Below are 14,949 nucleotides of genomic sequence, written 5' to 3'. Positions count from 1 at the left end.
ACTTGAGGGGGAGTGCCGAAAAGATAGGTTTTTTAGTTTAGATTTTTTAAGAAAATCAGAATCTGTTGATTAGATATTTAGTAGGTTGTTATCTTTGTTCCTATTTTCATGTTCCAGTTTTTTAGGGTGTTGAGATTCTTTTAGAAGAAATCTCTATTTAATTTGTAATTTGCAGCTTATTCAATAGGATGGATGATCATTTTTTCCCCTAAAATCTTCATAGAGTGTGGCAAGGACACTGGCCATGTGATTGGCCTTAACCTTGGTGCAGTTGTCTCTATGGTTCTATCAACTCCAATAGCACCTCTTCCACCTTATGCATCTTCAAGGACTTGATCTATTTGATAATGATTTTAGTTACTCTAAGATCTCATCTAGAATTGTCCAGCTTTTGAGTTTAAGAAGTCTAAACCACTCGTCTTCTAGATTCTCCAGCCAAATCCCATTGGAGCTTTTAGTGTTGTCCAAACTGGTTGTCCTTGATTTCTCACAAAATCCATTGAAGCGCAACGCCAGTAACCTGACCTGGCTTCAGATGCAGGGGTGAGAAGCATTTCCTTCTTGTAATACAAAATGCTTTTGGGAAGTTGGTTGTATCGTTCCTAGTGAATGGTGATTTCCCCTGCCAATTTGGTACACTTTCAGACTTGATCTCATGCATATCATTGGAGAACCTTCTTTTTTCTTTTTCCTCAAAATATTTTTTGGAAAGATTTTAACTAAAAATATTGTGCAATTTCATTTGAAAATTTTTTCAAATCCTCTTCTTTGTAAAACTATGGATCTTTAGTGTTCTACAGACCCCTAATATTAGGAATATGGTGGTTTATGTTTGAATACACATTTTTTTGTTTTAATCCTTGAACCCAGTGTACCAATATTTCAAACATTTTTTTTTGTTTACAGATATATGCTAGAAATATGATAGGGTGATGAAAGCCAATGAACCACTTTGGTGTTGATTTTGAGATCAATCACTAAAAGGGTCAGATGATTTCTTTTTCTAGTTTTTTTTCTTATTTAGGGTAGATTAAGAGGTATCCTTATGGTAGCAAATTCTTTTGACTTAAAGCTTAAGTGATCATTTGGTGAAACAAAACATAATCCAGGAACATTCCCTCATTCAGTCACTGTTGCTAGCTTTCAGGAAGCTGACAGCATTTACAGTAATAAATAAATGGTACCTTGCTTTCCATAGTGATCATGTTACTTAGGGCAGGTTGCTTTTTCCTGAACCTGAGCATTTTTTTACTGAAGATGATGAATTGACATTGGAATCTACTTCCATTTTTGACAACCTGAGAATGTAACATTTTTCAAGAAATGACATAAAAAATCTGAAGATGATGAATTGAGATTGGAATTGCTCATTGCTAAAGAAGATGACATTAGGAGACTCTTTCTTAGTAGATGTTCGGAATGCGAAAACGTTCTCAAAACTCTCGTTCAATAAGGAGTTTAGTAGCCTTTTTCGAATAAGTACGATCAGAACCTACTCCTGTCTGGACACCTTTCTGGCCTTTACCATCTGCGTTGGTAGAAGCCATATCCCCTTTTGCTGACATACTGAAGCAATGGGCCGCGAGAGACCTACAAGGCACAACGATCGATTGTCAGAAAACAGTTGCCCGATCCTTCTGCCAACAGACAATGCCTTAGATGTACAACAATTAGCCTACTTAAACTTAAAATCCACATTTAGGCGAAACACTTGGCCCAGCTTGTAGGGAAAACCCTAACTAAGATCTCGCTCAACCATACTCTCATAGTGACCCCAAGCTAAAAGGCCAATGTACATCCCTCAATGAACCAACAGAAAGGAAGCAAACCCTAACCCTACCAAACGCTACTTATTCCCCAAACAACCATGAAAACTCCAAAAGCCCAACATTATGGACCTCACAACATCCATTTCATACCTAAAAAGCCCAAAAATTACAAAAACAGTTCCAAGGCAGCAAGCTAACCAACCAAATAAACAAAATATTGAAACCAGAAGAAGGAAGAAGAATGGGCTTACCAGAGTCTAAAATGTGCGCCTATAAGTAGAAAATGACGCTCACCAAAGATAAGATAAGAAGGACAGTAAAGTCATCAGAAAAGATGAGCAACGGAGCGGCGGAACAAACGGCGGTAGCTGAAGTCGCAGCAAAGAAAATACGGGAGAAGAAAAGCTCTAAAGGTAGAAACATCCAAAAAGGTACCCCAAGGGGTATGGAGTCCCTTATTTATAAGGAACTAAAACCCTATGAATCCCAAAAGGCAGGCCGCCTGGGAACGTGCACTAAAGCGACACGTTGTCTGACAGCGCCCTCGGTAAAAAACGACCCTCATTTAAATCCCTGATTGACACGTGTCCCACATACACTAGGGAACTCCAAGAGGTCTTTTCAAACCCGTCCGCCTCTGTTGGAACAAAGACACTCGTGTTAAAAAAGGGCATTGTGGGGGCCTCCCCATGTGTCAGTCCACATTGTGGGGGCTTTCCCCACGTGTCAGTCCACATGATGGTCCATGTGGCGCTCCCCTCAGTATTGTACAGATGGTTACCACAGTATCCAAAGCTTCCCATCCGGGCCATATAGGCTGGCAGCTGAGCAACATTAGACTTCCTAAGCTGACAAAGTTTTCCGTATAGCTTGCGACTCTCCTTTACTGCATGTAATAATTTCTTCCTGACAAAAGTATGGACGATGAGACTTTTCCCGATCTTCAAGTTTGTGTCAGAAGATTATCACACATTGCCATATACCTCCAGCAGGTTGAAGTTACAAGTAGATATATCATGACACACCATCTGATGGCACCAACTATCCACCATAAATTGCAATGATTACCCTACCATCTACAAGATAGTCATTCTTGTAGTAAAAGTCAAAGTGCCAACACAACACTACAATGGTTCCATCCTAAGCACTATAAAAGGCCCTCCCAAGCAAAACCCAGGTATACAAGAGAAAAGGGCTAGCCCATTCACTCTCATCTTTAAAGGTTAATGCTCACCTATGCCTAACTTAAGCTTCGGAGGGGCTTACCCAGACACCCTGTCCAGACACCCTTTGTGCAGGGAAGAGGTTCACTCAGTCCGTTGTCACTAGGTAGAGGCTCTGAGTGGCACAACAAAAGGAAGATCTAACTCCAGTTGACCCCATATCAACATTTGGATTTCCAACAAGTTCAAAAGAAATTGACAGACACGTTAGTAGGTAAAACTCTTTTACTCATTCTAAATGACGTGTGGAACGAAAATGATTGTAATTGGGATCATTTGCGGGCTCCTTTTAGTGTAGTGGCAAAAGGAAGCAAAGTCATAGTTACAACACGCAATAAAAATGTTGCATTGACAATGGGAGCTCTCTAGAATGTTCATGAACTAAACCCTTTATTTGAATATATGTGCTTGTTGGTCTATGTTTGAGAAGCATGCATTTGAACATAGAAATATCAATGATCATCTGAACCTGGTGTCCATTGGTAGGAAAATTGTTGTCAAATGTGGTGGATTGCCGCTAGCTGCAAAAGGGTGTGGTGGTCTCTTATGCTCTAAGCAAAGCGAAGCTAACTGGAAAAAAGTATTGAATAGCAAAATGTGAGATTTGTCAAGCACGGAATGTGAGATTCTTCCGATTTTTTCATCACTGGTCCTTAGCATACACCAATTCAAGTTGGTGGCACAGTGCTACTTTACTAATAAAACGGTGGGTGGCAAAGGAACCATGCGAGCCATGGTTGGGATAGAGAGTATTAAGGAAAGAAAAAAAAAAAGTAATAACTAGCTTTATCAATACATCAATTTACAAATTTTTAAAGTAACTAAAATACTCCCCTCATTCTTTTTTTCCACATCCAACTTTTTTTTTTTTTTTTCTCTTTTAACCTTTTTCTTCTTAACAAAATACCCTAAGAAAAAAAAATGTTTTTTAGGCTTATTCTTTTTGTAAATTTTGATAAAAAAAAACTTATAAAATAATTAAAAAATGATTAGGAAGAATTTAGAAATAATTTAAAAGTGAAAAGTTATAAAAAGAAAATGTAAGAAAAATGAAAAAAAAAAAAAAACCTCATTTCGTTGTGTTTGAAGCTGGAAAAGCCATTCCCATATCACGTAAATGCTTTAACTTAGTGCGCAACACTAAGGAGTGGTCTAGACTAGGAAGGTTGGACCATATTTTGATGGCTGGACATTGTATAAATATTAAATTTTGAAGTGCATGAGAGTGTTTTTAAAAGACACCATTTCAAAAATATTTTTAAGAAAAATGAAGTATTTGATAAAATTTATAAAATATTTTTAAAAGTTATTTATGGTATTAAAAATCATTTATAATGTTTTTTAGAGAAATATTTTATTATAAATATTTTAAGTAAAAATACTATAAACATACCTTTAGAGTATATTTGATATTAATTTTAAAAAATATTTTAAGTATTTTTAACATGAAAGATAAAAGCTTTTGTAATAATTGAAAAATTTTAATAAAAATATTTCCTAGAAAGATTGCAAGAGTAAAAATGTTCGACTTTTAAGGGGGTGGAGAATGAATGTGTGCACTTCTCCGTAGTTTGGTTATTTCGATAAGGATATTTTTGTCCCAAAAGAAATTATTATTATTAAGATAGATGAACGGATGTAAATATAAATTCCCTAAAATGAATATTAGAATTAATACCATAAAAAGGTAAAAACCAGCCAAACGAGACTTTAGCGTAGAGTTCAAGGCTTGCCCTGAATGATGCCTTCACTGGATCCTTACGGGTTTCGATGCCTTTACCCTCTGCTGAAGCCTTCCCCACCGCAGAACCACTTTCACTTGGTTCCATCTTCCCTTCTCTACCCTTTGCTCTTTGTTTTCCTTTGCAGAACACCATGGACATTATTGGAGACGCTCTTCTTTCCAGTGTCATTGAATTCCTGTTTGATAAGTTGTCTTCCTCTGGTCTGATGAAGTTCGCACGGCATGAGGATGTCCACACCGAGCTCAAGAAATGGGAGAAGGAGTTGCAGAACATCCGGGAAGAGCTCAACGACGCGGAGGAAAAGCAGATCACACAGGAGGCTGTCAAATCATGGCTGTTCGATCTGAGGGATTTGGCGTATGACATGGACGACATCTTGGACGAGTTTGCCTACGAAGTGATGAGAAGAAATCTGATGGGGGCGGAAGCTGACGAAGCCAGCACAAGCAAAATACGCAGGTTCGTTCGTAGTTGCTGTACTAGTTTCAACCCAACTCATGTGAGGCATAATGTCAAGACTGGGTCCAAGATTAGAGAGATCACCGGCAGATTACAAGATATTTCAACTAGAAAAGCTGGACTTGGCCTGGAAAAATTGAGAGGAGCAGCAGCTACTTCCGCTTGGCAAAGGCCACCACCCACTACACCTATAGCATACGAACCTGACGTTTATGGCAGGGATGAAGATAAAACACTGGTTCTTGATTTGCTGCGCAAGGTTGAGCCCAATGAAAACAATGTTAGCGTTATTTCCATTGTTGGCTTGGGCGGGGTGGGCAAGACAACGCTCGCACGGCTTGTTTACAATGATGATTTGGCCAAAAATTTTGAACTAAAAGCGTGGGTTTGTGTGACTGATGTGTTTGATGTGGAGAATATAACAAAAGCAATTCTCAATTCGGTGTTAAATTCTGATGCAAGTGGCTCTTTGGACTTCCAACAAATTCAAAGGAAATTGACAGACACGTTAGCAGGGAAAACTCTTTTTCTCATTCTAGACGACGTGTGGAACGAAAATTATTGTAATTGGGATCGTTTGCGGGCTCCTTTGAGTGTAGTGGCAAAAGGAAGCAAAGTCATAGTTACAACACGCAATAAAAATGTTGCATTGATGATGGGAGCTCCCCAGAATGTTCATGAACTAAACCCTTTATCGGAAGATGCTTGTTGGTCTGTGTTTGAGAAGCATGCATTTGAACATAGAAATATCAATGCTCATCCGAACCTGGAGTCCATTGGTAGGAAAATTGTTGGCAAGTGTGGGGGATTGCCCCTAGCAGCAAAAGCCCTTGGTGGTCTCTTACGCTCTAAACATAGGGAAGAAGAATGGGAAAGAGTATTGAATAGCAAAATTTGGGATTTGTCAAGCACGGAATGTGAGATTCTTCCTGCGTTGTGGTTGAGCTATCACTATCTCCCTTCATATTTGAAGGGGTGTTTTGCATACTGTGCAATCTTCCCCAAGGACTATGAGTACGACTCAAAAACTTTGGTCCTCCTGTGGATGGCTGAAGGTTTAATTCAGCAACCAAACGCTGACAGCCAGACAATGGAAGATCTAGGAGACAACTATTTTTGTGAATTATTGTCAAGGTCATTTTTTCAGTCATCAGGTAACGATGAATCCCATTTTGTGATGCATGATCTTATCTGTGATCTCGCTCGAGTTGCTTCTGGTGAAATAAGCTTTTGTTTGGAAGATAACTTGGAAAGTAATCATCAATCCACAATTTCTAAGGAGACTCGTCATTCATCATTCATTCGTGGAAAATTCGATGTGTTCAAGAAATTTGAAGCCTTTCAAGAGTTTGAACATTTACGAACATTTGTGGCTTTACCAATTCATGGTACGTTTACAAAATCTTTTGTAACTAGTTTGGTGTGTGATCGTTTGGTGCCAAAATTTCGACAGTTAAGAGTCCTCTCTTTGAGTGAATATATGATATTTGAGCTACCAGATTCTATTGGTGGATTAAAACATCTGCGTTATTTGAATTTGTCTTTCACCCAAATCAAATTATTGCCAGATTCAGTGACCAACCTCTATAATTTACAAACATTGATACTATCCAATTGTGAGCATCTTACAAGGTTGCCTTCCAACATTGGAAATTTAATTAGCCTTAGACATCTCAATGTTGTTGGATGTTCATTGCAAGAGATGCCACAGCACATAGGCAAATTAAAGAAATTGCAAACATTGTCTGATTTTATTGTGTCCAAAAGAAGATTTTTGGGAATAAAGGAGTTGAAGGATTTGTCACATCTGCGGGGGGAGATATGTATTTCAAAATTGGAAAATGTTGTGGATGTTCAAGATGCTAGAGATGCCAATCTAAAAACTAAGCTCAATGTTGAAAGGTTGAGTATGATTTGGAGTAAAGAATTGGATGTTTCACATGATGAAGACACTGAAATGGAAGTCCTCCTCTCTCTACAACCTCATACCAATCTGAAGGAACTCAGGATTGAATATTATCGTGGTCGAAAATTCCCAAACTGGATGTGTGATTCCTCTTACTCTAAATTGGTTGCGTTAAGTCTTATTGGTTGTATAAGATGCATATCGCTACCTTCTGTTGGGCAACTACCCTTCCTCAAGAAGTTAGTCATCAAAAAAATGGATGGAGTGAAAAGTGTGGGGCTGGAGTTTGAGGGCCAAGTTTCTCTTCATGCTACGCCTTTCCAATGCTTAGAGTCTTTGTGGTTTGAGGATATGAAGGAGTGGAAAGAGTGGTGTTGGTCAACAAAGTCATTTTCTCGCCTCCGTCAGTTGGAGATAAAAAATTGTCCAAGATTGATTAAGAAATTACCCATACACCTAACTTCTCTAGTAAAGCTCAGCATTGAGAATTGCCCAGAAATGATGGTTCCACTTCCAACAGACTTGCCTTCTGTTGAAGAGCTCAATATTTATTATTGCCCAGAAATGACGCCACAATTTGACAACCATGAATTTCTCCTTATGCCACTGAGGGGAGCGAGTAGAAGCGCAATTGGCATCGCCTCACATATTTATTTGGAAGTTAGTGGAATATCACAGCTTTCCAGACTTCAGCCGGAGTTTATGCAGTCCCTGCCGAGGCTTGAACTTCTAGAAATTGACAATTCTGGTCAGTTGCAATGTTTGTGGCTGGATGGGTTGGGATTAGGAAACCTCTCTCGTCTTCAAATATTGAGTTGTGACCAACTTGTGTCCTTGGGAGAGGAGGAGGAGGAAGAGCAAGGGCTGCCTTACAATCTTCAGCATTTGGAAATACGTAAGTGTGATAAGTTGGAGAAGCTTCCACATGGATTACAAAGCTATACATCTCTTGCAGAGTTGATCATCGAGGATTGCCCAAAACTGGTGTCATTTCCAGAGAAGGGTTTCCCACTCATGCTTAGAGGTCTTGCTATTTCTAATTGTGAAAGTCTAAGTAGTCTACCTGATAGGATGATGATGAGAAACAGCAGCAACAACGTGTGTCACCTTGAATACTTGGAGATAGAGGAGTGTCCATCTCTTATTTGCTTTCCACAAGGGCGGTTACCCACCACCCTTAGGCGACTACTCATATCCAATTGTGAAAAACTAGAGTCTCTTCCAGAAGAAATCAATGCGTGTGCCCTTGAACAGTTAATTATAGAGAGGTGTCCATCTCTCATTGGTTTTCCAAAAGGTAAGCTACCCCCCACTCTCAAGAAGCTTTGGATAGGTGAGTGTGAAAAGCTAGAGTCCCTACCAGAAGGAATAATGCATCACCATTCCAACAATACAACCAATCGCGGTCTTCAAATCTTGGATATCTTGGAAGGTTCATCTCTTGCATCCTTTCCTACTGGCAAGTTTCCCTCTACCTGTAAATCTATTATGATGGATAATTGTGCACAGTTGCAGCCAATTTCAGAGATGTTTCACTGTAATAATAATGCACTTGAAGAGTTGTCCATCTCGAGACTCCCTAATCTGAAAACCATACCAGATTGCCTCTACAACCTCAAAGATCTTCGGATTGAAAAATGTGAGAATCTGGATTTGCAGCCTCATCTATTGCAAAACCTCACTTCTCTTGCATCACTTCAGATCACAAATTGTGAGAATATGAAAGTGCCCTTATCAGAGTGGGGCCTTGCCAGATTGACCTCTCTTCAAACTCTTACCATTGGTGGCATATTTCTCGAAGCCACCTCCTTTTCTAATCACCACCACCGCTTTTTTCTTCTTCCTACTACTCTAGTTGAGCTTTGCATTTCAAGTTTCCGGAATCTGGAATCCTTGGCCTTCCTGTCTCTCCAAACGCTCACCTCTCTTAGAAAGCTAGGTGTCTTCCAATGTCCTAAGCTCCAGTCGTTTATATCAAGGGAAGGGCTGCCTGACATGCTTTCAGAACTGGATATAAGAGACTGCCCACTCCTAATTCAAAGGTGCTCAAAAGAGAAAGGGGAAGATTGGCCCAAGATTGCCCACATCCCCTGTGTGAAAATAGATGGCAAATTGATCTGTGAGCAATAAGAAGTTGAGATTGCAGCAAAATGAACGCAGAGACCACCACTATAAGTAAGTGCTTGGTATTTTTCTTCAATCTGCCACAATTCCTTTTGTCATTTGTTTAATTTATTGTTCCAAATTTATTTGTTTAATTGAATTGTCTTGCATGTCTTCCACAGTTGAAACTCATCCAATGGAAAAAACTCTCCTTCACCAATGACTGGTTGCTATCCATGCTATAAAGTCTCATGCTTGATGGTTATGAAGGTTAAAAAATCAGTATCTGATTGACAGAACAAGAAGAAGAAGAAGAACAGATTTAATCAAAAAGGTAAGGGAACAATTCATGAAGACACTAATGGTAACAAGACTATCTGCTCTGCCTTAATCACCCTATCATAGAGATGAGTGATCCATCACCCTTAATCAAATTATGATTTTTTGTTGCAGAAACTGGAGTCAATTTTAGCAAAAAAAATTGCAGATAAAACTTACTTGGAAGCTTTTATGGTTGTATGAGTCAGAACTTTATCTGGGGCCTCATGACATGCCTGTCGTTAGATTGCATATCTACGCAACACGCATAGGCTATCAATTCCCTTTCTATTAGAATCAAGTACGCCCATTCATTATACGTAACTTTTTTGTTCTTAAGAATTAGTTTCAAAATGTTCATTTTAAAGGAATTCCATTTCGTGCATGTAGGGTGTGAAGGAGAAGATAATGCAAATGGAATCCAATTCTCTAACCACAGGGTGAGCCAGTTAAAGTGAGTATACTCTATTTCATTCATGATCTTTTTTGACTTTGTGCATTTCAATTGCATTGTCCTCAATAAGCTTTCTTTTCCCATATATCTCTATATAAAGTTCTGCCTTTTTTTTTCCTTACGTACTCATAGATGTGCATTTATCAACATAGGCTGTGTTCTTAATGCTTTTAAACCTATGACTTCACATTTTTCCATCACGGGATTCTACCATGTCTTAATAATTTTCCATTTATCAACATGATCTTTTTTCAACTCACAGGTTTTTCAAATGAGTGATAAAGAATGCAGATGGTTAGATATCACTTTTTTCTTTGTCCTCTTGATTGCACTGCATCTTTATTTGGAATTGGATATTTCTATTTGTAACTTGTTTTTTGTGGGGTTTTTAATTACATTCCTTTTTACAATAATTCAGGATTGGCCTTTTCTAAAAAATAATTGTTCTTCTTCTTGGTCTTCTGCTCAGTTAATGCAGGCATCAAATTTCTACAGCACACTTAAATAATTCAAAGTTGCAGAAGTCTTGCTGGCTCACGAATTACCATCTCATGTGGATTTGGAAGAAAGGAAATCTGCAACTTGAGGTACAATGAGCTATGATCATTCTTACATTTTTAAAGCTTCTTCATTTGTATCATATGTTCTGATGGCATTTACTTTTTCTCATTACACATGCATGAGGAAGATTTTATGTCTTCCATTATAAGGTTTCAATAACTATATTTGCATTTTATTTTATTTCAAGTAGATGCAGGGGTGAAAATTCTTTAGCATGTTTCTTGAGGTTTGGCACTTAAAACTCTACACTGGTGTTTGGTGTTTAAAAAGGGGTACTTCATGCAGATAATGGAAGTATAAATAGTTCTTTACCATAAAAAAAGCTTCATGGTTGTTAAGATCCATCTAATTCTTTGTCCTTTTATTGATATGTTCTTCAACTTGTGGAAGACTTGGAAGGGGGAGCTTGAATTAAATTAAGCCAACACCTTGCAAAAGATGAATTCTGGCTAAGAAACCTCACTACTCACAAGTTCTTTCTTATCCAAAACTTCTTCAGCAGGTAATTCAAGATTATGGTCTCATATTTGTATTTCTTCATGCTGATGCGCTCACTGATTTCACTCTCGTGTTGTCATCTGATGGTGACAAACTCTTCCTCCTCTATGCAGCCATTATGTAATAATAATCAGAGCTTTGTTTCACGGACTGTTTGTTTGGTGTTCGTTACCGTAGCGAAGGTGCTGATCAAGAATAGTATGTTGACTTGTTTGAGCTGAATGTAATGGGAATTGCTCCAGGGAAAGGGTGTGTATGTGATGTTGGAATGCTTCTTCAAAGTTCAGGCAGGCCAACCCAGTTATGTTTGGGGAGCTTGTCGCTAGTTAAAGACTTGACAATGAAGAGGACCTTAGCCATCTCCTACACAAACTGGTCGGGAGTTGGAGCCGTTCCCCTGATGAGTCCATGGCAGGACGAAACCAGTCAGCATAGTGGCATTGAAATGCATGGTGTGCAGGTTGATCCCCTTTCATTCTCGCCCATGGGGTTGCTGCACGGGCCGTGCCACTGCATTGGAACTCTAGGCTCGTGACATCTGTCTTGCTTGAGTTCAAGCAAAGCTTTCTGATTGATCAACATGCTTCTGATGATCCTTCTGCTAATCAAAAAGTTGTAGCTTGGAAATGTGAAGGCGAAGGTAGTGATTGCTGCTCATGGATGTGGTAGAGTGTGACAAGGACATTGGCCATGTGATTGGCCTTAACCATGGCAGCAGCTGTCTCTGGGGTTCTATCAACTCCAGCAGCACCTCTTCCACCTTATGCATCTTCAAGGGCTTGATCTCTCTGATAATGATTTCAGTTACTCTAAGATCTCATCTGAAGTTGTCCAGCTTTTGAGTCTAAGAAATCTAAACCACTCGTCTTGAGCTCTTAGTGCTGTCCAAACTGGTTGTCCTTGATCTCTCACAAAATCCATTGAAGCGCCAGTAACCTGACCTGGCTTCACATGCAGGGGTGTGAAGCATTTCCTTCTTGTAATACAAAATGCTTTTGGGAGGTTGGTTGTATCATTCCTGGTGAATGGTGATTTCCCCTGTCAATTTGGTACACTTTCAGACTTGATCTCTTGCACATCATTGGAGAACCTTTGTCTTTTTTCTTTTTCCTCAATATTTTGTCTTTAGAAAGATTTTAACTAAAAGTATTGTGCAATTTCATTTGAAATTTTTTTCAAATCCTCCTCTGTGCAGACCCCTAATATTAGGAATATGGTGGTTTATGTTGGAATACACGTTTTTCTCTTTAAATCCTTGAACCCAGTGTACCAATTTCTCAGACATTTCTTTTTGTTGACAGATATATGCTGGAAATATGATAGGGTGATGAAGGCCAAGGAACCACCGTGGTGTTGATTTGGAGATCAATCACTGAAAGGTTCAGATGATTTCTTTTTCTAGTTTCTTCTGATTTAGGTAGATTAAGAGGTATCCTTATGGTTGCAAATTCTTCTGACCTAAAGCTTAAGTGATCTTTTGGTGAAACAAAACATAATCCAGGATCGTTCCCTCCTTCAGTCACTGTTGCTAGCTTTCAGGATGCTGACAGCATTTACAGTAGTAATAAATAAATGGTACCCTGCTTTCCGTAGTGATTATGTTAGAGTAGGATTTTTTTCATTTGATCTCTACAGGTGGCTTTTGCTGAGAAGTAAAAGTCATTACTCAGGGCAGGTTCCTTTTCCTGAACCTGAGCATTTTTTACTGAAGATGATGAATTGAGACTGGAATCTACTTCCATTTTTGACAACCTGAGAAGGTAACATTTTTCAAGCAATGGCATAAACAATCTGTGGTGTTGGTCCATCTTTCCTAAATTAAATATTTTGTGATGGAAGTAGGGTACTACAACTTGTTCTTTGTTTCTGCCAACAAAACTGATGTGCTGGATTGGAGTTCAGGATTTTTGTTTTTATTCCTTCATGATTGTTTGAGTGTGTTTGTGATTCATTCTTGAATGATTTTCTTCCCCTTTTACCTGAGTTTACCAATATGTTAGACTCTCCTAGGGAACATGTTCATACACTGGATTGTGGACAATAATAATAATAATAATAAAAAAAGGTCATCTTGGCATATGATTGTAAAAATTTTAAAAATGAAAGCATGTTAGATCTTATCCCTAAAATGATCTTCTATTTGCAACTAAAGTAGCCTCATTTCGAACATTGTGAGTAAAATGGGCTTGTTTCAGTTTTTAGAACAAAGCTGAAGGACCTTCATAATTTCATCCCATGGAGTCCTCAATCAAACCCTAAGTTTTCTTAAAGATGAGGTTTATAGTGGGTGAGAGGAGGGGTAATGATTTCAGAATGTTCTGCCTGTTTGGAGCCATTTATGTTTCCCTCGGTTTTCTTAATCTAATCATTTGTGTCTTGTCATATATATTTATATTCAGTTCACAGTTGAAGTAATGTAAATCACCGAGTGCTGGCTTGCTTCACACAGATACATGCAAGTCACTGAAGCTAAATGAAGGTCGTGTTTTGATGTTTTCGCGTAAACTTGGAAGGATCACGATGTAATACCTCAAAATGTGAAGAAGTAAGTAATATCTGTCCTCTGCATGTACATTTTAGTGTTAATCATTTCTCATTAGTATCTAGGATTCTTACTTGATAGTTAAAGAAGTTCACATTTCAGTTCTGTCTTGTAGATCATGGTTTTGGAAGCTAGTCACAACCCCAAAGCTGGAGTGCTTCATCTATATATGTCCCCTGTGAAATCCCAATTCCGAAACAGGGCATTGTTTATTGTATGCCTATCCCAGAGTTCTATCAGATGGATGGAAAGCCAATCATGAAGAAATATAAAAACAAGGCTGTCTTATTTATATGGGTTCCAACCTGCTGTTCTGTGGGACAAGCGATCCAATAGTCAAGAGGATGGTGGTTGCTGAGAATGAATATAGAAAATTTGAAGTTCAAAAACTCGAGGACCAGATTACCTGTCGAACTTGAGAAAAGGGCATATCAAACCACACTCAAAGCAAGTGAAATATTATTTTTCTGAAGATGTTGACTTGAGACATGGGTGGAGTATGGAGGATCATACACTGAATTCCTAATGTAAAACACAAGCAAGTCTTAGTCTTGCCTATATCATTCATGGTTGCTGGATTTGTTGTTCATTGTATTTATCACAAAGCTACCTCTTACTCTCAACAAATCATTTACCTTCTTGTGCTCTATAATTTTGTTAAAAAGAAGAAATTGAAAGAAAAACTCGTATTGTTTGGTTGCGATTAAATTTGTTTTTAGGTTTATTTTAATTTTTTATATAATTTTTTTTAAAAAGATGTGAGAATAATTTAGTGTTGTTTAAATACATTTGCTATTTTTTATTTTTAAATTAAAAAATAATAATAATTTTTTTATATAAGATACAAGAATTTTTAGAAAATTATATTTAAAAAATTAACTGTATTAAAAAACTGTTTAAAAAATTAAGGTGTATTTTTTTTCTCATATTTTAATATTTTCAAAAGTAATTTTTAAAAATATAAAACAAGTTTAATATTTTTTATAAAGTGTTCTACTTCTATATAGATATTTCTGTTTTTTTTTAAATAGAAAATATATTAAATAGCCTAAACTTATATTTAAAAAAAAAAATTTGAAAACAAATTTAAGAAAACATGGTTACACGGGGTCATTTTTTTCTTTTATTTTTAAAAATCAGGAAAACAATTCTTTTTTATTCTTTAAAAATTATTTTCTATTCTATTTTATTTTTAAAAATTACTTTTAGAGAACAATGAATAAAAATTTTAAAAACAGTTTTTTGATTTTTAAAATAAAAAACTGCTTTTAAACCACACGTCCCGACAAATTCTTAGCTTTTTATTTTAAATCCTTTAAAACAATATTTTAAAATAAAAATTAATATTAAGCTAATAGTATTATTTTCTCA

The 14,949-nt window shown here is 37.5% G+C and overlaps 1 protein-coding gene across 6 annotated transcripts; it reads left to right on the top strand.

Moving 5' to 3' along the window:
* Positions 1–4,718: 4,718 nt before the first annotated feature.
* On the top strand, positions 4,719–14,255 carry LOC117927516 (putative disease resistance RPP13-like protein 1). Of its 6 annotated transcripts, none has more exons than XM_034847047.1 (10): positions 4,719–9,277; positions 9,388–9,539; positions 9,659–9,824; positions 9,914–9,977; positions 10,447–10,564; positions 10,929–11,040; positions 11,150–12,085; positions 12,338–12,415; positions 13,486–13,581; positions 13,694–14,255. In XM_034847047.1, exon 1 carries the CDS (start codon positions 4,763–4,765, stop codon positions 9,230–9,232), a length of 4,470 nt encoding a protein of 1,489 aa, XP_034702938.1. In that variant the 5' UTR covers positions 4,719–4,762; the 3' UTR covers positions 9,233–9,277; positions 9,388–9,539; positions 9,659–9,824; positions 9,914–9,977; positions 10,447–10,564; positions 10,929–11,040; positions 11,150–12,085; positions 12,338–12,415; positions 13,486–13,581; positions 13,694–14,255. The 6 variants fall into 6 exon arrangements, with proteins under 6 accessions (XP_034702938.1, XP_034702937.1, XP_034702942.1 ...); XM_034847046.1 differs by having other exon boundaries at positions 13,436–13,581; XM_034847051.1 differs by having other exon boundaries at positions 13,436–13,581; positions 13,681–14,255.
* The last annotated feature ends 694 nt before the right edge of the window (positions 14,256–14,949 follow it).

Source organism: Vitis riparia, chromosome 13 (assembly GCF_004353265.1).
Source record: "Vitis riparia cultivar Riparia Gloire de Montpellier isolate 1030 chromosome 13, EGFV_Vit.rip_1.0, whole genome shotgun sequence".
Lineage (NCBI taxonomy): Eukaryota > Viridiplantae > Streptophyta > Magnoliopsida > Vitales > Vitaceae > Vitis > Vitis riparia.
Note: the sequence above shows the minus strand (reverse complement) of the source record. Positions and strands in the feature narration are given on the sequence as shown.